The 24,163-nt window shown below is 36.3% G+C and overlaps 1 protein-coding gene across 1 annotated transcript in view; it reads right to left on the bottom strand.

Annotated features, from left to right (window-relative positions):
* The window catches only part of DNAH14 (dynein, axonemal, heavy chain 14), a 376,195-nt gene that overhangs the window by 240,431 nt on the left and 111,601 nt on the right, over positions 1–24,163 (bottom strand). Inside the window, exons 15-20 of the mRNA XM_010852937.1 lie at positions 23,673–23,833; positions 22,582–22,926; positions 12,690–13,031; positions 7,987–8,356; positions 6,014–6,204; positions 3,477–3,722 (exon numbers count right to left, since the gene is read on the bottom strand). Of these exons, the coding sequence (XP_010851239.1) occupies positions 3,477–3,722; positions 6,014–6,204; positions 7,987–8,356; positions 12,690–13,031; positions 22,582–22,926; positions 23,673–23,833 (1,655 nt within the window). The remainder of the gene's footprint in view (positions 1–3,476; positions 3,723–6,013; positions 6,205–7,986; positions 8,357–12,689; positions 13,032–22,581; positions 22,927–23,672; positions 23,834–24,163) is intronic.

Raw genomic sequence — 24,163 nt, 5'->3', positions numbered from 1 at the left:
ATAGCAGCCATTCTGACTGGCGTGAAATGGTACCTCATTGTGGTTTTGATTTGCATTTCTCTGATAAGGAGTGATGTTGAGCATCTTTTCACGTGTTTGTTAGCCATCTGTATGTCTTCTTTGGAGAAATGTCTGTTTGGTTCTTTGGCACATTTTTTGATTGGGTCATTTATTTTTCTGGAGTTGAGCTTCAGGAATTGCTTGTATAGTTTTTAGATTAATTCTTTGTCAGTTGCTTCATTTGCTATTATTTTCTCTCATTCTGAAGGCTGTCTTTTCACCTTGCTTATAGTTTACTTCGTTGTGCAAAAGCTTTTAATTTTAATTAGGTCCCATTTGTTTATTTTTGCTTTTATTTCCAATATTCTGGGAGGTGTAGTACCCCTTTAAGTATTAGTAATTCATGATGTTTCTTGATACTGAAGTGGAATGACTTTTTGGATCTATGATTTTATTGTTTTAAATACATTTAGAACAATTCTTTCCATTCTTCAATTTTTTTTTTTCTGCTTTCTTCTCTCACTTTTCTTGGAGGACTCCAATTACATGTCTATTATTTTATTTTCTCAGAGGCCACTGATGCTCTTTTTATTTTTAAAAATTCTCTTTTCTTTTTTCACTTTGTATAGTTTGTCATATTTTAAAATTCACTAAACTTTTCTCCTTCTATGTCTAATCTGCTGTTCATCTTCAGTTCAGTTCAGCTGCTCAGTCGTGTCTGACTCTTTGTGACCCCATGGACTGCAGTACGCCAGGCCTCCCTGTCTATCACCAACTCCCAGAGTTTACTCAAACTCATGTCCATTGAGTCGGTGATGCCATCCAACCATCTCATCCTCTGTTCTCTCCTTCTCTTCCTTCTGCTAATCTTATCCTATCCAGTGTCTATTTCACTTTGGATATTACATATTTTATCTCTAGAAATTTGATTTTGGTCTTTTAAAAAATATCATCCATTATTCCTTTAACTTTTTAATATGTGGAATATAGTTATAATTCTTTCAATACCTTTGTCTCTAATTCTAATTAATAACTATGTCAGTTCTGGATCAGTTTCCACTGGCTGATTTTCCTTTTCATTATGATTCCTCCTTTCTTGTTTCTTTAAATGTCTGATAGTCTTTGACTGGATTCCAGACATTATGAATTTTACTATATTGAGTACTAGATATTTTTGTGTTCCTATTTTTGAGCTTTATTCTGGATGGAATTAAGCTGCTAAGTCGCTTCAGTCGTGTCCGACTCTGTGTGACCCCAGAGATGGCAGCCCACCAGGCTCCGCCGTCCCTGGGATTCTCCAGGCAAGAACACTGGAGTGGGTTGCTATTTCCTTCTCCAATGCATGAAAGTAAAAAGTGAAAGTGAAGTCGCTCAGTCGTGTCCGACTCTTAGCGACCCCATGGACTGTAGCCTACCAGGCTCCTCCGTCCATGGGATTTTCCAGGCAAGAGTACCGGAGTGGGTTGCCATTGCCTTCTACTTAGAAGCAATTTTATCACTTGTAGTGTCATTTTTAGATTTGTTAAGGAGGACAAGAACTGCATTTAATCTAGGACTAATTATTACACATTATTGTGGCATTTTCCTTTTAAGCCCTCTAATGCTTGTGCGTTATAAAGGTTTTTTGTTGTTGTTGTCATTGTAGCTGGTGGATATGGGTATTGTTCCCAGCTCTGTGTGAAAGGTTCCTTCTAGTTCACTCAAGACCATTGTCCTGGTCTCCACTAGTTTCTTTACATTCATATGATTAGGTATGCTGCAAACCTGACTCGGGATCTTCCACAGATCTCTGAAGTTCTTTCAGTGCAGCTCTGTCCTCCGATACTTTATTTTGCAAACTCTATCTTCCTTTTGCTTCTTAGTCTTTCAACAGCATCTCCTAATACCAGGGAGTCTACCATCCTCTGGACGGATTCCTCCCCTCTCTCTCAATCCAGGTGTGGAAACTAATGACAGAATGATGGGGCAATAATAGGGCTCAACTTGCTTGTTTGCCAACTCTCAGGGATCCTTGTCCTTCAGTGTTTGACGTCCATTTTTCTAAAACCAGGATGTCTGATGTATTTTTTCTGTTATGATTTGAGTATTTCAGGCAAAATGGTGTACCTGGTCCCCATACTCCTTGCTTGGAAGTGGAAGTGGTGTGTGTGGATGTGTGTGTCTGTTCTTTTCAACTTCTTGACTATGCCTAATTTATCATTTATTAAATTCATTTTTACTGAACTCTAGCCAATTGTGACGAGGTTTGACTTGTAATTCTCTTCTTTTTGCTTATTTATAATTTTAAAAATTTGATTAACATTTCCTATACATTCTCATAGCTGCTTATTAATTTCCTTTTTTTTTTAATGGGTGATTTTGTTGCTGGTTTGGGTCTATTTTTTGCTACTTTTTCTGTTCATTTTTAAATTTTACTGAATGTGGTTAGAGAACAGTCTATTTGGATTATCTCTTTTTTGTAATTTACTGAGTTTTTCTTCTCTCAGGTCCAAATAAGTGACACTTTCCCTAACTGTCTGTGTGTTTGTAAATAATGTGAAGTCCATTTGTTGAGTACCTATTTCTCTCTTGTTTTTTTATCCACCTATAATCAATCATGTTAATTTCACTCTTAGATATCTCTATATTATTATACCTTATTGTGATTCCTAAAGTTTTAAAATGACTCTTAGCTATGTTATGGATGTGGGGCTGCTCAGAGAGAGACTATAAGGGAACATGGACTACAAGCTGACCTATAATTCAATTTCTAATTATACTAGAATAGATACAGAAGCTGTTAAAACGATGGAGCTTCCCAGATGGTGCAAGAGGTAACCCACCTGCCAGTACAGGAGACATAAGAGATGCTGGTTCAACCCCTTGTCAGGAAGATCCCCTGGAGAAGGGAATGGTACCCTGCTCCAGTATGCTTGCCTGGAGAATCCCCATACGGTTGCAAACACAACTGAAGTGACTTAGCACACACACTATGAGGGAACACTGAATACAAGCTGACTCTATAGTTCAATTTCTAATTATACTAGAATAGATATATAAGCTGTTAAAATAATGGCAAGGATACACAAATATAGAGGTGGGATTAACCTTTAAGGCAAATAGCACAGGGAATGAAAATGAAACATATCACTTCAGCAAAAAGAATCTCAAGGCAACAGTTTTGGCATGAGGACTGTCAGAACTGTGGCTGTATCTAGCAGCAGTGCTGCTGCTGGCAAAAACCATGGTTTAAATGGTCATATTTTTAATTTGATGTCAATTTACCTAGTCTGCCCAAATTAAAGTTTCTGACATTTCCTGATGAATAATTAGTGTTGCCATAAAAAGTTATATTTAATATTTAAAATGCTAAATATTCAATCTCTCTTCTATACAAGTACATGAATGATTTATACATTCAAAAGCTTACACGATGCAAAAATTAAAGTGATAAAACTACAGACAGTTAAGACATTTCTCTCTGCCATAATATTTACCTTAATGGGCCCGAGATAGGAAGATCCTTTAACTGTGGCAAGTATGATTTGAGACTCTTCCAGCTGAACTAATATATCATCTATAGATGAAATTATTAGGATAGAGTAAGCCTCGGTGTGATGAAGAACTAAATGTAAAGGAGTAGTGTTCCAAAGATCAATAACCTTATACAGCATTTTTTCAAGAGTGGCTTCACTAGTTGCTGAGGTTGATATCTCATTTATTTCATTTTCATACTGAAACATCTAAAACAAAAAAATTTAATATCCAATGGAGCAAATAATTCCTGATACATTTAAAATGGAAGATTTAAATGAATGTGTTGAAAATTTGATTCCAATTAGGTTTATATCCTAACCAGAGACTTCATGGTCTAACTTTCATGAAGCAGCCCTTTTCAGTTTTTAACCATTCTATTTCACATTCTTCTTGCTCAGTGAAAACTTCTGACTCAGTATTTATTTCTTCTGATTCTAGTCAGCATAAAAAAGAGTTAACAGCACCTTCTGCAGATCTGCAGATAGCATTATTTCTTTCAGCTTTCTTTTCTCTGCACTAATGCCAATTGCTTAATTATTCTGTGACAAGTTTTTACTTTCTATGATAATTCTTGGGATATAACAGTCTGAGAGAATATAACTCTAATGGACACAGCTTTCCATGGCTTCACTTTGACACAGCTCCATAAGGATAAATGCCTCTCAAAATACTTTAATGGAGTATTTACAGACCTTTCCATGTGCACTGACTGCCAATTTCCATTGGACAAAATCTTGATATCTCCAGATTCAATCACCAGAACAGACATACTTGGAGACCTGCTCTTCTCTGAATCTTGGAATTAACTAGCTGCCCTTCCTGTTTTTATCGCTGATAGAAGATTCTACTGCTGTTCCCATATGTCATTCTATTTAATATCTCCATTTATTTCCAGTAGTCATGTATGGATGTGAGAGTTGGACTATAAAGAAAGCTGAGTGCTGAAGAATTGATGCCTTTGAACTGTGGTGTTGGAGAAGACTCTTGAGAGTCCCTTGGACTGCAAGGAGATCCAACCAGTCCATCCTAAAGGAAATCAGTCCTTTGTGTTCATTGGAGAGACTGATGTTGAAGTTGAAACTCCAGTACTTTGGCCACCTGATGCAAAGAGCTGACTCACTGGAAAAGACCCCGATGCTAGGAGGGATTGGGGGCAGGAGGAGAAGGGGATGAAGGAGGATGAGATGGCTGGATGGCATCACCGACTCGATGAACATGAGTTTGGGTGAACTCCGGGAGTTGGTGATGGACAGGGAGGCCTGGCGTGCTGTGATTCATGGGGTCGCAAAGAGTCAGACATGACTGAGCGACTGAACTGAGGGTTGAAATTGTGCCAGATTTTTGGAATGCTCATTGGCACTGATTAAATAGTCTGAAACTATCTAGATATTTTGATGAATTCACTCTTGGACCATAGTTCAGTTAGGATACTCTGATAATGATCCAGGGAAGGATGCAACATTTAGATGGGATGAGGAAAGAGAGCAAGAGAGGATTCAAAGATTATTTCATCATTTTTAGCTTAAGTAACTAGAAAAAAAGTGGAGGTGCCATTAACTAAGATGGGGAGGATAAAGGAAGAGTGGAACTTTGGAGATGGAGAAAGAGAAGTGCATTTTTGACATGTTAACTTTGAGATACTTTTTAGACATATAAGCGGAGGTGGATCTATGAGTTCAGGAGGGCAGCTGAATCTATGAGTTCAGGAGGGCAGCTGAATTTAGGGCTAGAGATATAAATTAATTTTTAAAATAAATTAAAGTTCACTTTTAAAATTCTTGTCTAATTAAAAAATTTTCTTCATTTCCTCATTATAGCAAATCATTTAGTAGAAAATTATAGGCATAAAATATTATTTTGGTTATACTAGACATTGTCAACTGTGGAACATAAAATATAAATGAAGCTTATTGTAAACTACACATGAAAATAGAAAAATTTTAACCATGAAAATCATAGTAAAATTTTATTTTTATAACAAAACCTACAGGTAAATCAAATAGCTGCTAATTGTATATTTTAAATAGAATATCAAATTATTTGTAGGGCCACCCTAACATGCTCTTAATATATCTTCATTTTATATAAATACTGTAGTTTTGATTGTATTCCTATAAAATTTACTCTCCACAAGAAGTATCACTGTTAAATAAAAACACTAATTTAATTTCATTTGTTATGCATGAAAACCAGTATTACTGTTTTCGAATCACCTATGAATGGCACGATGAATGGCTTATGCTTATAATATGTACATCATATTTTTAAACCAAAAAGCAAATTTACTATTCAATGTAATACTAGTTTTATCAGTTATTAATCTGTACTAAACTATCATCAATGAAGCATCACCCATCTACTAATACATTACACTCCTACTTTTCCTAACATTCCATAAACGTCTTATTTTTCATTTCCTACTCCTTGTAGATTTACTTGCCTACTTAAATTTGGGCCTTCTGCTATGCCAACTTTATTTCAAACTATTTTAACTTACCTTGAGTGCTAAAAGATTCTCTACTGTACAGTTTTTATCAAGAGACACTGACTTTCCAATAATCTCCTGGAGAGCCTCCCAATGCCTTGGCTTGAGACAGGGGTTTCCTAGTGCTATGATGATTGGCAGCTCTTGTTTAAAATCTATCACTGATTGCTTAAGATGTGTCACCATGTCATTTTTAGGTAGACCTATAAGAAGCAATGGGTCAGCAGCTTTATCATACAGTCCACATTTTCTAAGCCAGAAAACAAATTTGCTATTTAATGTAATACTGCTTTATCAGTTATTAATCTGTACTAAAATAATGAGGCTTATTAACATCACTCTCCCATAAGAATCAAGCATGGATTAAAATAAAGGGAAATAGTTAATCAGGACTAGTGAATAAAACCCCAAACTATGAGAACAAGTTATTTTGCAAAATTTGATACTAGAGATAGCTAGTTACCACAGGGTTTCCCAGATTTTCCCTGACAAGATAGACATACAGACAGAGAGGTACACACAAATAATTCAAAAGACTATTTTGGTTTTGGGGCTTTTCAATTCTGCTCATTAAAAGAACATTAAGGGAAAAAGCCAATCACTATCATTTCATAAAGAATATATCTTTACATTGAAATGTAGAAAATGAAGGTAAAAACTTTGCCATAGACCAGAACTGATCTTTCCTCTGGCATTAACACCACACCACAATACAGATTCCTGGGTCGGGAAGATCCCCTTGAGGAGAGCATGGCAACCCACTCCAGTATTCTTGCCTGGAGAATCCCTATGGAAAGAGGAGCCTGGTGGGCTACAGTCCACAGGGTTGCAAAGAGTCGGACACGACTGAGTGACTAAGCACAGCACACACAAAGGGTGCAGGACTCAAAACCTGTGCAGCTGAAGGTCCAACCCTGATAACCTTTTACTCAATTTATAAAAGAGGGAGGAGACAGAGAAATAGCCAAAGTAGGGCACTTGAGAGAACTGAAAACTATACGCATATTCTTGACTATCCAATTGGTACAGATGAGGCTTATTTTATAAAGCTATGTTGAATAACAAAGTGTATTTCAAGACTTGATCAGATAAAAAGATGAGAATAAGTTTTTTGCAAGTCTATACTGTGGTGAACAAGATTTAATCTGGGAAACTATGGATAAAAAAAGTTTTATCTACTTGTTACTTTATATGTTGCTCTCTGAAACAGATATATGACACAATATTGAAAGAGAATGCACAAAATGAGTGTTGTGTTGCTTTAACACTCTGGGTGATTTGTCCCCAATTTTTCTCTTTTCTACAGTTTCTGTGATAGTCATATTTCTTATATAATTTAAAAACAAGCAAAATAAGGTGTTTTCCTTGAAAGGAAAAAAAAACAATAAAACAAAAAAAAACTATAAAAAAAACTATAGCTTAAGGTATAGCTGAGAGATCAGAGGAATTTAAAAAATAAAAGCATTATCTTGCCAAGTGGAATAAAGCTTTCTATTTGGAAAGGATTTGATTTTACAGAATTGCTTGCAAAATTCTGTGTGCAACACAGCATCTCTGTGTTGGCAAGATTTCAGATTTGATGATTAGCAGAAGGAAAACCTATCAAAATGACTCTGGCTGTTTCTCGCATTGCCCAAAGTATACTATCTGCACACACAGTGAAGGTTTGACGGTGGGTCCTTAACATCAAAACATCCGTGGTTCTAAGAGCCAGAATCAGGTGGAAGTATTTGGGGTTCTATCTAGAGAATCAATTTTTAACAGATACAAAATTGTTACTAATTAATTAAAATTTTTTTCCAAAGTTTTAATCTCTTTCTTGCTTCAGGAAGTGATTCCTACCTATACTCTTGTACTGTCTTTTCAGTCATTAATGGTCAGTCCTTGGAACAGGTAAAGTAACAAAGCCAAGGACAATGATCTTGCTGGTCTAGTAGCCATTTTTGTGTAATCTTAAGTAGAAAAACTTGAGAAAGACACTTTACCTTTTTCTAGTACAAAGATTATTTGCATCCATTTTGAAACATTTCTATATACTGATTCTGTATCAATACTGTCAAGAGTGCTATTCCTCCATTCCCAAAAGAGTGTTCCCCATTCCTCTTGTGCATCCCATAATATTTTCCTTAAGGTTAAGTCATAGTCAATGTCAGCAATATCTGAAAGTACAATTTGTGTAAGCTCTTCCATATTAAGAAAATTCATATGAGACTGGGAATCATCGAAACAATCCTGATAGTTTGAATATGTTTTAGCTTTGACAGCTAAACTTGCAGCTTCCTCTGAAAGAGTCTGGATCATTTCCATTGCTGTTGACACTGGAGTACTAGCACATAACAAAATAGAATTTCTTATCTAAAAAAATAATAAAACATTTTTAGGAGGGTATAATGTTCTGAACTTAAACATGTTTTATTGACAGCATTTTAATATGCCACCTAAGTGTCAACAAACTTTATTTGCAATCATTATCTGAAAAGACTGTCCTTAATTTATACTTATTTATGATTATGCTTAATTTTAATTCTTTTTTACTACAATAATACCTAAAATTTGTGTACTTTCTGTATGTCAGGTCCTGTGATAAGTAACATTGAAGACCTTATTTACTAAGTACATACAAGAAATTTGAGAGATAATTTATATTTTCCATGATTTTTCAAGAAGTTCAGAGGTTCCCATCATCTAATGGTTAAGTGGCAGTTCCAGGGTAGGGCCCTATGATAGCCTGCACTCCAAAACTTACTTCCTTTTTCTGATGAAGCTGAACTTGGTATTATTTGAATGATGTTTATCACATGCTACCTTATATTATTAGTTTTCCCACTGCACAGAAAATTGTGGACATTTGCAACAATAACCTCCAAAGAGGAATATAAGTAAAATTTTGTTCTGATTTCTTACTACATTATAAAATTCTGCAGATTAAGGATAATTTCACTTATTTATTTTTGTATACCTCTTAGAACCTAGTATCATACATAAAAGCTGTTGGAAGAAGTAATGAATTTGGATCCTACCACCTTATTCTTCAAAAAAAAATCAAACCTATGGAACTGCATGTACCACTGTGTTATGTGTAGTGTGGTCATCCAACAAGTACTGATAGCAATCATAACACAAAAGCTTAAGCAATTGAGAAACAGTGATGATGGAGAGGGCTTAGAATAATCTATATCAGTGATGCTTATATAATGGATTATCATAAAATTTTCTTTAGGCTTTTCCTGCAATTTCCATTCATTAATATTTATTTATGTTTGTATATGAGCTATCTTTGGAGGGGAGGGAATACTTGGAGAAATAATCTTAGTTGCTTAGATGGAGGTAAAGTTTTGTCAACTCTATCAGCAGTATTCTAATTGAGATCTTCACAGAATGATATGTCACTAAATATACCAATAAAATAATTTAAAAGTTTATGTAATTGCACCCATCAGAAGATGGAGTAAATATGCCCCACCCTGTCTTTCCCAGTGAAACCTGGACAGAACACATGGAGGGAGCAGTGAGGTGAGGAAACTGAAAATAAATTGTAGAAGGCAGATTGGGGAAGAAGATGGTAACTTGAAATGCTACCAAATTAGCAATGAGTTTACCATTTTCTCCCTGACCTAAGCTCAATGTATTAGAAACCTGGGAGGAATTTTCAGGAGGCAAAACCAGTGAGAGCTCTAGGAGAACTTACCAATTCTGACTTGAGGAGCAAGAAAGGTTCTGACAAAGATTCTTTGCTTGACCAAACTTTAGTCAGGCTCCCCGGTGGCTCAGATGGTAAAGCATCTGTCTACAATGTGGGAGACCTGGGTTCAATCTCTGGGTCGGGAAGATCCCCTGGAGAAGCAAATGGCAACTCCCCGCCACCTCCCAGTACTATTGCCTGGAAAATCCCATGGACAGAGGGACCTGGTAGGCTCCATGGGGTCACAGTCAGACACGACTGAGCGATTTCACTTTCTTTTCTTTCTGACTGACTACTAAGTAGGTTGTAACTTTTAGGCTCATATGTGCACTTCCTTATAAAATTAAGTTTTAGTAAGAACCTTGCTAAGTCAATTTAACCAGAATTCCCATCCTCAATGTCTGCTCATCCTAGACAACAGATCATTTCCCCTATTGCAATCATACTGAATGAAAATCTGTTTTTACCACTTTGACTACTGTTCAACTCTGGGTTTTCTTTGACAGCTCCTAACACTCAGAGTATGGAAATCCTCTCTTTCTCTCTCTTTTTTTCTCACAACCCAGTCCTAAAACAATTTTAAGGTGGTGGCAATGGAAGCCTCAGGAGCTGAAACTCAGAGAAGAGAACTTTACTTTCTGTCTTGGTAATCTGTGGTTCTAAGGAGGGTCAACCCTGTTGATTTTTTTCTCTCTGTGTTCTACTACTTTGCCCCAGATGTGGGTGCAGTTATGGAAGTTGACAGAGTACAGTAACAAGTCCCAGTTTTCTAACAGAGGACTGAAAAAAAGAGTGCAGAGAATCTGGAAAATATGGAGAAGACTGTAAACAGAAAGGACCTCTGGAAAGTAATTACGTAAAGTTGTGTGAACTCCTGGGCTCAGCTGAGCTGCACACATATAGATCTGATCCTATTCAGCACATCAAAGACTCTGAGATTAAACTAACATACCACTACCCAGAATAATACTGACCACTGGACGGCACACACAGGATGGCACACACATGGTCTGAACAGCACCTTAGAGATATTGATAATGGAAATAACAATGGAAAGAAACCCACAGCCCAAAGAAAGTGGGTTGGAACTTGGGACCTGAATCTGACTAGGTCAACAGTTTTCTAAAACAAAAATACCAACATGGCATTTAGGTATGAAACAGAACTTTAGAGCATAATATTTAATCCAATATTACTCCATATACAAAAAACCAGGAAAACCTCAACTCACGTGGGAAAAAATAATCAACAGACACCAATGTCTAGATGACACAGATGTTAGAATTATCTGACAAAGAATATACAGCAGGTTTTATAACAATGCTGCACAGAAATAATGTATATTCTCGAAGCCATTGGGAAAATAGAAAGTCTTAGCAAAGAAAAATAAAAAAAGATATAATTAAAAATCAAATGAAAATTTTAGAACTGAGAAACACAATAAACAAAAGTAGAAGTTCATTGGATTTGATTCAATAATAGCATGCAGATGATAGAAGAAAGAATCAGTGAACCTAAAGATAGATGCTTACTCTAGCTGAGACCCTCTCCAGGGGTTGCCCTTTACCAAAAAGTCACACAAGATTACACCCCCTCTATAGCTCCATCCAAGGAGAAGGCAATGGCAACCCACTCCAGTACTCTTGCCTGGAAAATCCCATGGACGGAGGAGCCTGGTAGGCTGCAGTCCATGGGGTCACAAAGAGTCAGACACGACTGAGCGACTTCACTTTCACTTTCACTTATAGCTCCATCATGGATGTGTAAAGAACCAGCCCTTTTGTCTTCATTCAGGATAACTCTGCAGAGTCATTCCAATTTAGAGATTCCCCTGGTTGCTCAGATGGTAAAGCATCTCCCTGCAATGCGGGAGACCTGGGTTCAATCCCGGGGCTGGAAAGATCCCCTGAAGGAGGGCATGGCAACCCACTCCAGTATTCTTACCTGGAGAATCCCCATGGACAGAGGAGCCTGGTGGGCTACAGTCCACAGGGTTGCAAAGAGTCAGACACAACTGAGCAACTAAGCATAGAGCATAGGATCCTATGAAACCTACATGGCAATGACACTAGAGTTCAATTTTTCCTTCTGTCCAACCTTGATTACTTCAAGCCCTCACACTGTTGCCAGAAGCACTTTCCAATGAACCTACTGTAACACAGATATTCCATCTCAGTGTCCAACCTAGTACACTTAACATATAAATAGGGTGAACTAGAAACCTTGGTACACATGCATATGAAATTTCTCGTAATATTTTAAAGATTGCAATTGAATGCGTTCAAGTACTCTCATATGCCTATTTTTTGACCTTTATTTTATTTGTGTGAGGCCAGTATAGATTCTGCATAGATGCAGAAAATTTTTAAAGCAACTAATTGTAATACATAATATTGTGCTTAATACATATTAGGTACCAAAATATATTGAATAAATATGATAATAGTAACTTGTAATGGTGGTGGGGATAGAGGGGAGTGGAAAGAAGCAAGGATTCTGGAGCCCTAGCCCTCACTGTGATCTTAAGCAAGTTAGTTAACCTCTTTAAAACTCAGGTGTTTGTTCGTTTTCATGCAGAAAAACAATAAAGCATGTAGCATGGTTACTGACGCTTAGTTAAAGCTCAGTAAATGTTGGTGTTTATTGTAGTTTGCTCCTCATAAGTGAGTGAAGCTGGAATTATTATCGTTTGGCCTAGACTATCCAGGGTTTTTTTTAGCTCTGTTTATGTCATGCGCCAACTTTAGCAGTCTGTTGAAGCCTATGGAAAAAAATCACCACTTTACTGTTGCTTGTCTACATTAACTCAAAGTTGGAGAAAATGCTAAACTTCAGTTAGAGGTTAGTGAGAACAGACACATAATATCACTTCTCATTCAAATTCACAAATCAAAATTATGTCTGTGGATTCCAGGTTAAGAATACTTGGACTAAATTATTTACTTAAGATTCCACAGAAAGGAAATACCTATATGCTAGGCTTACATAATGAGAAACAAAACTTACTTTGGCCTTTAAATTACTAACTTCAATACGTAGACCAGTGATGTATGATTCCAAATTGTCTCTGAATTTAGAAATAGCAGCATCTTTATTTGTTTCGCTTAACTTCACAGAAGTTTTTAGTTGACCAAACTTGATGAGAAGGATTTTATAAATGGCAATTTGCTCTTCTGAAACATGGATCTGGTAATACCTTACAACAGAATACAGCTGAGCAACTATTGTGTACTCTTTTTCTAACTTAGATATTTTTGAAGAAATTGCATCCAAAAAAGTAAAATATTCCAAAAATTCTTCTATTTCAGTGGGAGTATATTCCAGCTTCTGCAAGGATGAGTCTATAACCTAAAATCATTAACAAATCAATTACAATTATATAATGATTTTTCATTATTTTAGAAAAGTAGTTACTCAATATCTTTCACTAACTTACATAATTATAATTTCAAAAAAAAGACATCATCTAGACACTATTCTAAGTATTGCTTAAATACTGGAGCATTAACAAGATCAAATCCTTTCTATTGTTAACAGAAGGAACTTGAATGTAACCTGCACATAAAATAAATGCTGCTAAGACATAAAGACAGTTTCTCTGGTGGCTCAGATGGTAAAGAGTCTGCTGGCAATGCAGGAGACCCAGGTTTGATCCCTGGGTCAGGAAGATCCTCTGGAGAAGGGAATGACAAACCACCCTAGTATTCTTGTGTGGTATTCTTGTGTCCAGTATTTCCATGGACAGAAGAGCCTGGCAGGCTACAGCTCATGGGGTTGCAAAAATCAGACACGACTGAGCAACTAAGCATGCATGCACATGAGACATAAATAAGGACTGTTATGAGTAAATCTGTTCTAAGAAGTAAATGCGGTAGTAGTAACAAGGCTATGACTGAAATGTGAATGGTGCGTAATAATTGCTCCCATTTTTTTGAGCATTTATATGTTATGTTCTTTATGTACACGATCTGATTTTGTTTTGACAGCATGTTTACTCAGTCAGTTCAGTTCAATTGTTGAGTCGTGTCTGACTCTTTGCGATCCCATGGACTGCAGCACGCCAGGCCTCCCTGTCCATCACCAACTCCTGGATTTTACTCAAACTCATGTCCATTGAGTAGGTGATGCCATCCAACCATCTCATCCTCTGTCGTCCCCTTCTCCTCCTGCCTTCAATCGTCCCCAGCATCAGGGTCTTTTCAAATGAGTCAGTTCTTCACATCAGGTGGCCAAAGTATTGGACTTTCAGCTTCAACATCAATCTGTTCAATGAATATTCAGGACTGATTTCCTTTAGGATGGACTGGTTGGATCTCCTTGCTGTCCAAGGGATTCTCAAGACTTTTCTTCAACACCACAGTTCAAAAGCATCAGTTCTTTGGTGCTCAGCTTTCTTTATAGTCCAACTCTCACATCCATACACGACTACTGGAAAAACCATAGCTTTGACTCTATGGACCTTTGTTGGCAAAGTAATGTCTCTGCTTTTTAATATGCTGTCTAGGTTGGTCATAAGTTTTCTTCCAAGGATCCAGGTATCTTTTAACCACCTGCAGTGATTTTGGAGCTCAAAAAAATAAAGTCTCTCACTGTTTCCACTGTTTCCCCACCTATTTGCCATGAAGTGATGGGATCAGATGCCATGATCTGAATATTGAGTTGTTGTTGTTGTTTTTTTTTGAATATTGAGTTTTAAGCCAACTTTTTCACTCTCCTCTTTCACTTTCATCAAGAGGCTCTTTAGTTCTTCTTTGCTTTCTGCCATAAGGGTGATGTCATCTGCATATCTGAGGTTATTGATATTTCTCCTGGCAATCTTGATGCCAGCTTGTGCTTCATCCAGCCCAGCGTTTCTCATGATGTACTCTGCATATAAGTTAAATAAGCAGGGTGACAATATATAGCCTTGACATAATCTTTTCCCGATTTAGAACCAGTCTGTGTTCCATGTCCAGTTCTAACTGTTACTTACTGGCCTGCATACAGATTTCTCAAGAGGCAGGTCAGGTGATCTGGTATTCCCATCTCTCAGAATTTTCCATAGTTTGTTGTGGTCTACACAGTCAAAGCCTTTGGCATAGTCAATAAAGCAGAAGTAGATGTTTTTCTGGAATTATCTTGCTTTTTTGATGATCCAGTGGATGTTGGCAATTTGATCTCTGGTTCCTCTGCCTTTTCTAAATCCAGCTTGAACATCTGGAAGTTCGCGGTTCAAGTACTATTGAAGTCTGACTTGGTGAATTTTGAGCATTACTTATATGAGTGCAATTGTGCAGTAGTTTGAGCATTCTTTGGCACTGCTTTTCTTTGGGATTGGAATGAATACCGACCTTTTCCAGTCCTGTTGCCACTGCTGCATTTTTCAAATTTGCTGGCATATTGAGTGCAGCACTTTCAAAGCATCATCTTTTAGGATTTGAAATAGCTCAACTGGAATTCCATCAAGTCCACTAGCTTTGTTTGTAGTGATGCTTCCTAAGGCCCACTTGAATTTGCATTCCAGGATGTCTTGCTTTAGTTGAGTGATCACACCATCATGATTATCTGGGTCATGAAGATCTCTTTTGTATAGTTCTTCTATGTATTCTTGCCACCTCTTCTTAATATCTTCTGCTTCTGTTAGGTCCATACCATTTCTGTCCTTTATCGAGCCCATCTTTGCATGAAATGTTCCCTTGGTATCTCTAATTTTCTTGAAGAGATCTCTAGTCTTTCCCATTCTGTTGTTTTTCTCTATTTCTTTGCATTGATTGCTGAGGAAGGCTTTCTTATGTCTCCTTGCTATTCTTTGGAACTCTGCATTCACATGGATATATATTTTGTTTTCTCCTTTGCCTTTCATGTCTCTTTTATTCACAGCTATTTGTAAGTCCTCTTCAGACAACTATTTTGCCTGTTTGCATTTCTTTTCCTTGGGGATGATCTTGATCCCTGCCTCCTGTACAGTGTCACGAACTTCCGTCCATAGTTCTTCAGGGACTCTGTCTATCAGATCTAATGCCTTAAATCTATTTGTCACGTCCACTGTATAATCATAAGAGATTTGATTTAGGTCATACCTGAATGGTCTAGTGGTTTTCCCTACTTTCTTCAATTTAAGAAATTTTAAAAAACATGTTCACTACTTGAGTGTTATTTTCTCTAGTCTGCAAAGAGGGAAACTGAGTTTCAGAAGGATTAATAAGCCTAAAATATGAAATTTAATGAGTTACAGAGCTATAATTCAAACCCAAATCTGATTCCAAATCCTGTTTGTATCCATTGTAAGTATACGCAGTCATTACAAATATATGCACAAATGTATGTGTGTGCTGTGGTGTGCTTAGTCGCTCAGTCATGTCCAACTCTTTGCAACCCCATGAACTTTAGCTTGCCAGGCTCCTCTGTCCATGGAGATTCTCCAAGCAAGAATAATGAAGTGGGTTGCCGTGCCCTCCCCCAGAGGATCTTCTCAACCCAGGGATCGAACCTATGTGTCCCAAATTGCAAGTGGATTCTTTAACATCAGGGAAGCCCATATATATGTGTATATATTACATCCACACCTTTTATAAGTATTTGTATATCATTCCATTAGATTTTCAAAAGAATTAAATTCCTATACTTAAATTACAATTTTACCATAGTTTCCCTCATGTTTCAAGGGCTCTTGATGAGTAATCATAATTCTGGAATCAATATCAGTTTAATTTTCAGCTCACAGCCTTGAATTGCCTGTGTATGTCTCTAATTTTTTAAATACTTATTCTACTTGACTATATGCTCATGCAAAAACAGCAATAAAAAAGTTTATAAAATAAAAATACCTATTACTTCACCACCTAGAGATAATTATGCTAACCAAGCAGAAACTGTATCCATTTTATGGTGTATGGGTATATATGTGTGGTGTATGGGTATATATGTGTGCACATGCGCATATGTGAACCTGCTCTTGAATATACATTTTTATCACAGGGTTAATATGAACTGACTTTAAAGTCAGAGAGACCTGTGTTTGAATCCTAGTTCCAATATTTACTAACTGCATGAATCAAAGTAGCTTTACTTTAATAAACTTGGTGTCCTCATTACAGTTTTGAGAATCAAATAATTTAGTAATGGGTTTATAATGATGCCTGCTGAATTTTACTGAAAATGCTCACAACAGAAGACTGGGTAAAGACAACTGTCCTGACTCCAACCACAAATCCCAATTAAATTCCAGAAAAATATCTTAAACTCATATCCCAAAGAAAACAGATAATTACATTTTTATAGAAGAGAGTAGTAGAAAGACATGAAATATTCCCAAACTTCCTTTTTGTCACTAGTAGTACATTCAGTTAAGGATTGTAAAAGAAAAGAAAATTACAGACCAATTTCACTTATAAGCAAGCATAAAGGCAAAATTTAAAAAATAATGTAGCAATATATCTATGTGCATGTGCACACTGGTAAGGTATATCTATTGATTCAGATATGAAATTAAACTTAGAAAGTCAATTAATGTAATTAACTGCATTAAAAGGTTAAAGGAAAACAACTGCATGATTATCACAACAGATAAAAAGAATAAGGATTTGATAAAGTTAACTTATGATTAAAAAACACATATCAAGTTAGGAACTCTTATGCAAATAAGGGAATTTCCTTAACTATATAAAGGGAAGCTACTTCCCTTTATAAAAACACACCTGGGGGCATGCAGAAGCCAGAAAGAAGAAAAATAAACATAACTTTCAGAACCACTTTCTAAAAATACATATAGCTCAGAAACAACTTTCTGGAACTAATAACAATGATTCTTCTAACTGTAGAAGTAACTCACATATGTTCACTATGTGCCAGAAAGGGTAAAAGAGCTTTGCAATCATTAACTTCTTTAATTCTCACAACTTCTGTAGGTCATTTACAAATATTATCCCCAATTTACAGATAAAGGTGCTTAAGTATAGAGAGGATAAGGATATAAACTTTGTTGTTGTTGTTCAGTTGTATCCAACTCTTTGTGACCCCATGGACTGTAGTACACCAGGCTCCTCTGTCCTCCACTATCTCTTGGAGTTTGCTCAAATTCATGTCCATTGAATTGGTGATGCTATCTAACCATGTCATCCTCTGCCACCCTCTTCTCCTCTTGCCCTCAATCTTTCCCAGCATCAGGGTCTTTTCCAATGAGTCAGCTCTTCACATCCAATGGCCAAAGTATTGGAGCTTCAGCATCAACAACAGTCCTTCCAGTGAATATTTGGGGTTGATTTTCTTCAGGAATTATGGATTTCCCAGGTAGCTCAGTGGTTAAAAAAAAAAAATCCACCTGCCACTGGAGGAGATGCAGGTTTGATCTCTGGGTTGGGAAGCTCCCTTGGAGAAAGAAATGGCAACCTAATCCAGTATTCTTGCCTGGGAAATCTCATGAACAAAAGAGCCTGGAGGGCTACAATCAACAGGGTTGCAAAAATTTGAACACGACTTAGCAGCTAAATAACAAGAATTGATATCTACAAGACACTGTATCAAAAAAACAAACAAAATGCACATTATTTTCAAGCACATATGGAACATTCTTTAGGATAGACCACATATTAGTACACAAAATAAGCCTCAACAAACTAAGAAGATAGAAATTATTTAAAGTATCTTTTCTGACCACAATGGCATGAAACTAGAAATCATCCATAGAAAGAAAACAAGCAAAAAACCACAATTACATGGTGACTAAACACTTGATACTAAAAAAAGAATGAGTCAATGAGGAAATAAAATAGGAAATAAAAAATAACTTTAGGCAAATAATGAAAACATTACTATCAACATCTATGGGATACAGCAAAAGCAGTTCTATGAAGAAAATTCATAATGACACAAGCTTTATTCAAAAGATAAGAAAAATCTCAAGCAACCTGCCTACCACCTAAATGAATTAGAAAAAGAACAAATAAAAATTAAGTCAGCTGAAGGAAGGAAATAAAAAAGAGAGTGAAAAAATTAAATTAAGATAAAAAAAAGAAAAATAAATAAATCCAAGAGATGTTTTTTTAAAGGATAAACAAAATCAACAAATCTCCTCTAGACAGGCTCACCAAGAAGAAAAGAGACATGACTAAATAAACAAAATAAGAAAGATGAGAAATAACAACTGATGTCACAGAAATACAGAAAACCATAAGAAAAGACTATGAACAGTTGTTCAGTTTCTCAGTAGTGTCTGACTGCAACCCCATTGACTGCAGCATGCTAGGCTTCCCTGTCCTTCACTATTTCCAAGTTTGCTAAAACTCATGTTCATTGAGTCGTTGATGCCAACCAACCATCTCATCCTCTGTCATGCTCTTCTGCCTTCAATCGTTCCCAGCATCAGTTCTTTTCCAATGAGTAAACTCTTTGCATCTGGTGGCCACAGTATTGGAGCCTGAGCTTCAGCATCAGTCCTTCCAACGAATATTCAGGACTGATTTCCTTTAGAATTGACTGGTTTGATCTCCTTGCAGTCCAAGGGACTCTCAAGAGTTTTCTCCAGCATCACAATTTGAAAGCGTCAGTTCTTCTGTATCAGCCTTCTTGATGGTCTGTACATGATCTCTCACATCTGTACATGATTACTGGAAAAATCATAGCTTTGCCTATATGGACCTTTGCTAGCAAAGTGATGTCCCTTCTTTCTAATATGCTGTCTATGTTTGTCATAGGTTTTCTTCCAAGGAGCAAGCATTTTTTTTTTTTTTTTTTTAATTTCATGGCTGCAGTCACCATCCACAGTGATTCTGGAGCCTAGAAAATAAAGTCTGTCAGTTTCCATTGTTTCCCCATCAATTTGCCATGAAGTGATGGGACCGGATGCCAAGATCTTCGTTTTTTGAATGTTGAGTTTTAAGCCAGCTTTTTCACTCTCCTCTTTCACTTTCATCAAGAGGCTCTTTAGTTTCTCTTCACTTTTGGTCATTAGGGTGGTGTCATGTGCATATATGAAGTTAATGATATTTCTTCTGGCAATCTTGATTCCAGCTTGTGCTTCATCCAGCCCAGCATTTTGCATGGTATACTCTGCATATAAGTAAAATAATCAGGGTGACAATGTACAGCCTTGACAGTCTCCTTTCCCAATTTGGAACCAGTCTGTTATTCCATGTCCAGTTCTAATCGTTGCTTCTTGATCTGCACACGGGTTTCTCAGGAGGAGGCATGTAAAGTGCATGCCAACAAAATGGACAACCCAGAAGAAATAGACAAATTCCTAGAAACATAAAGCCTGCCAAAACTGAATCAAGAAGAAACAGAAAATTTATAGATCAATTATTAGAATTGGAACAGAATCTGTAATTTTAAAAAACTCCCTGCAAACAGAGGTCCAAGACAGAATAGCTTCACAGGGAAGAACTTACAAACATACAAAGAACTTATACCTATCATTCTCAAACTCTCCCCAAAACCTGAAGAGAACAGAACATCCCCAAATTCATTCTGCTGCTGCTGCTGCTGCGTCACTTCAGTCGTGTCTGACTCTGTATGACCCCTGAGACAGCAGCCCACGAGGCTCCCCCGCCCCTGGGATTCTCCAGGCAAGAACACTGGAGTGGGTTGCCATTTCCTTCCCTAATGCAGGAAAGTGAAAAGTGAAAGTGAAGTCGCTCAGTCATGTCCGACTCTTAGCGACCCCATGGACTGCAGCCTACCAGGCTCCTCCATCCATGGGATTTTCCAGGCAAAAGTACTGGAGTGGGTTGCCATTGCCTTCTCCACAAATTCATTCTATGAGGTCCCAATCATCTGATACCAAAACCAGACCAAAACATTACCAAAAAAGAAAATTACATGCCAACAGTTCTGATGAATATAGATGCAAAAATCCTCAACAAAATATTAGCAAACAAAATCTAACAACACATAAAAAGGATCATGCACCATGATCAAGTTTTATTCATTCCAGGGTCACAATGGTTCCATTTATACACATCGATCAAAGTGATACAGCACATCAAGAAAACAAAAGACAAAAACCATGTGATCATCGCAATAGATGTAGTAAAAGCATTTGATAAAATTCAACATTCATTCATTGTAAAAACTCACAGCAACATGGATCTAGAGGGAACATATCTCAACATAATAAAGGCCATGCATGCATGCTTAGTCTCTTCAGTCGTGTCAGACACTGTGCAACTTCACAGACTGGAGCCTCCCAGGCTCCTCTGTCCTTGGGATTCTCCAGGCAAGAATACTGGAGTGGGCTGCTGTGCCCTCCTCCAGGAGGTATTTCCAATCCAGGGATCGAACCCATGTCTCTTACATCTACCTGTACTGCTAGGCATGTTCTTTAACACTAGTGCTACCTGGGAAGCACCATACAACAAATCCAAGGGCAACATAACACTCAATGGTAATAAGGTGAAAGTCTTCCTGCTAAATTCTGAACAAGCAAAGGATGCTCACTCTTACCAGTTCTATTCAACATAACACAGGAATTCCTAGCCAAAGCAATTGTAGAAGGAAAATAATATGTATCCAACTTGGAAAATAGGAACAAAGACTTTTACTATCTGTGGAAAACATGATTTTATATATATGAAACCCAAAAGACTCCACACAAAATATTACAAATAATAAATGAATACAGTGAAATTCTAGGCCTTAAAATCAATACAGAAGAACCTGCTGTGCTTATATATAGTAAAAATGAATTAGTATAAGGAGAAATTAAGAAAACAATCTCATTTAAAATCATACCAAGGAAATAAAATGCATAAAAGTAAATTTGACCAGAAACATGAAAGCTGTATGCTGAAAACTGTAAGACATTAATGAAAGAAACTGAAGAAGACACAAAGAAATGGAAAAGTATTTCATGCTTATAGATTGGGAGAATTAATGTTAAAATGTCCCTATTACCTAAGATAATCTACAGACTCAAAGCAATCCCTATCAAAATATGTGTGACATTTTCCACAGAGCTAGAAAAAAATCCTAAAATTTATATGGAATTACAAAAGACCCCAAATAAGCAAAGCAATCCTGAGAAAAAAACACAGCCAGAGCCATCACACTTTCTCATTTTAAAACATATTACACAGCTACAGTAATTCAAACAGCAGAGTGCTGGCATAAAACAAGATACATAGATCAACAGAACAAAAATGACAGCCCAGAAATAAACCCACATATATATGGACAATTAATTTATAATAAAGGAGCAAGGAACATACAATGGAAAATGAAAAGTCTATCTGATAAGTTTTGGGAAAATTGACCTGCCATACGTGAAAGAGTGAAGCTGGACCACTACCTTAAACCACACACAAAAATCAACTCAAAATCGATTAAAAACTTGAATGTAAGACCTGAACCATAAAAATCCTAGAAGGAAACATGGGCAGTAAACTCTTTGACATTTCTCTTAATATTTTTCTCCTCAGGCAAAGAAAACAAAATCAGATATAAACAAATGGGATAACATCAAACTAAAAAGCTTCTGCACAGGAAAGGAAACCATGAAAAAATTAAAAAAAACAAACAACTTACTCAATGGAAGAAGATATTTGTAAACCTTAAATCTGATAAGGGGTGAAGATCCAAAATATATAAAGAACTCATACAACTCAACAATGGAAAAACAAACAGTTCAATTTAAAAATGGGCAGAAGAGCTGTATAGACTTTTTTCCACTGAAGGCATGCAAATGGCCAATAGTCACATGAAAAGATGTTCAACATCACTAATTATTACAGAAATGCAAATCAAAGCCACAATGATATTATCTCACACCTGTCAGAATGGCTACTTTAGGACAGGAAGAAAAGGATTGAAATATAATGTGGTACACATGAAACTTACATAATATCATAAGCTGATGTTATCTCAATACAGTGTTACAAGTTTAAAAAATTGATTCTCATGCAATAGGAATATTCAAAATACTTACCTCCAGTAGATTTGCATTCTTTCTTTCAATTACAGATCTCAAGAGATTTTGGCTCATATCTATGATGTTCTCAACATATGGTAAGCATTGTAACTGATAATCAAAACTCATAACATTGAAAATACCAATGCGCTTCTCAATGGCCATATTAACAATTTGTCGAAGGTAGTTTCTGAATTTAGACAGTATACTTTTAAACTGTGTTGAAGTTAATTCTTCCATAGATGATATTTTGGTACCTATGATTTTGGCCTTCTCTACCATAGTACAATATTTCCTAAACTGGCAGCTGTAAATACTAACTTGGCCCATTGAACTTCCAATAATAGTCAGGAAACTCGCAATCTATAAGTAAAAATGTTAAAAAGTCAATCAGGATTTTGTTTTTAAAATGATAATAGTATGATCTAATAATCTAATGGTTTGGTTAAAACATTTAAAATGGTTTTATGTGAAGTTCATTTTGTTAAGAATGTCTGTTAAATATCTAAATATTTAGGAAACTTAAGACTTTAAGAAATTTAGATAGCTTTTTATATTTTGTTTTATGTAAAGCTTTAGTAGGCTATTTAACTTTATAATTAGCATGTTATTTTGAGCCATGTAGTAAGGACATCAGTCATTTATTCCTTGGCTTGTTACCTTGTTTTAGTGTATACGCTTCACACATAGCTCTAGAAAAGATGAGTTCTAAATACTATGGGACCTTACCCAATTCTTAAAACAGCCTTTGGATAGAATCTTGACCCAAGCTAGGCAAGTTGGTTGTTTTGTGAATTTGAACAAAAAAATGCCACATTAGACAGTAATGGGAAAAGTCAGGGCCAACATTAGCAAGCCAATATTATGAGGGAACTATAAAAGAGAAAGATTATTTTCATAGTGGAGGTTTGAAAAAATATACAGAGGCAAACAAAGAGGAAAGATCATGAAGAAGACAAATAGGGAGATAAGCTGGGAGTGATTTTCCAATTGCCATTAATTATGATACTCTAATTTTTCAATAAATCCCTTTCATCTGAAAATTTCAGTGCATTTCTGTTCCTTAAGCCAAACATTCCTTCCTTAAGACAAACTATTTTTAAACTTACTTTATCTTGGTAGGCAGGATCCATTTCAAAAAGGACCTGACAATCTGGCCATCTGGTTTGATAGTCACTTACATTTTTCTTCTTATTAGGTAAATCCATAATTAAAGCTGACTCAGTAAAGATAGACAGGCGGGGATCTTGGCAAAGAGGAATAATTTTGGCTAAAATATATGATTCAAAGTTTAGTACATTCAGAAATTCCATTGAAAGCAATGCTTTAAAATTATCAAGGACATTTAGAACTACTGAAAACTGAGGCAGATTTCCTTTGAGGGCTATCTAGTATTCTATACTGATAAATGGAATTTAAAGGCAGGTATAAAAATTTGGAATTAATTATTATAGAAACAATCACTCATGGGTACTGGGTGGTGGGTCAAGGTATGATAAAAAAAATCAGAAGAAATCATTAAGTTAACAAATACTTAAAGTGTATCTGCTGTGTGAAGAGCATTATATCATTACGAGGATACAAAAATTAGAAGACACTA

This window comes from Bison bison, unplaced genomic scaffold (genome assembly GCF_000754665.1).
Source record: "Bison bison bison isolate TAMUID 2011002044 unplaced genomic scaffold, Bison_UMD1.0 scf7180017864317, whole genome shotgun sequence".
NCBI classification, from domain to species: Eukaryota; Metazoa; Chordata; class Mammalia; order Artiodactyla; family Bovidae; genus Bison; species Bison bison.
Note: the sequence above shows the minus strand (reverse complement) of the source record. Positions and strands in the feature narration are given on the sequence as shown.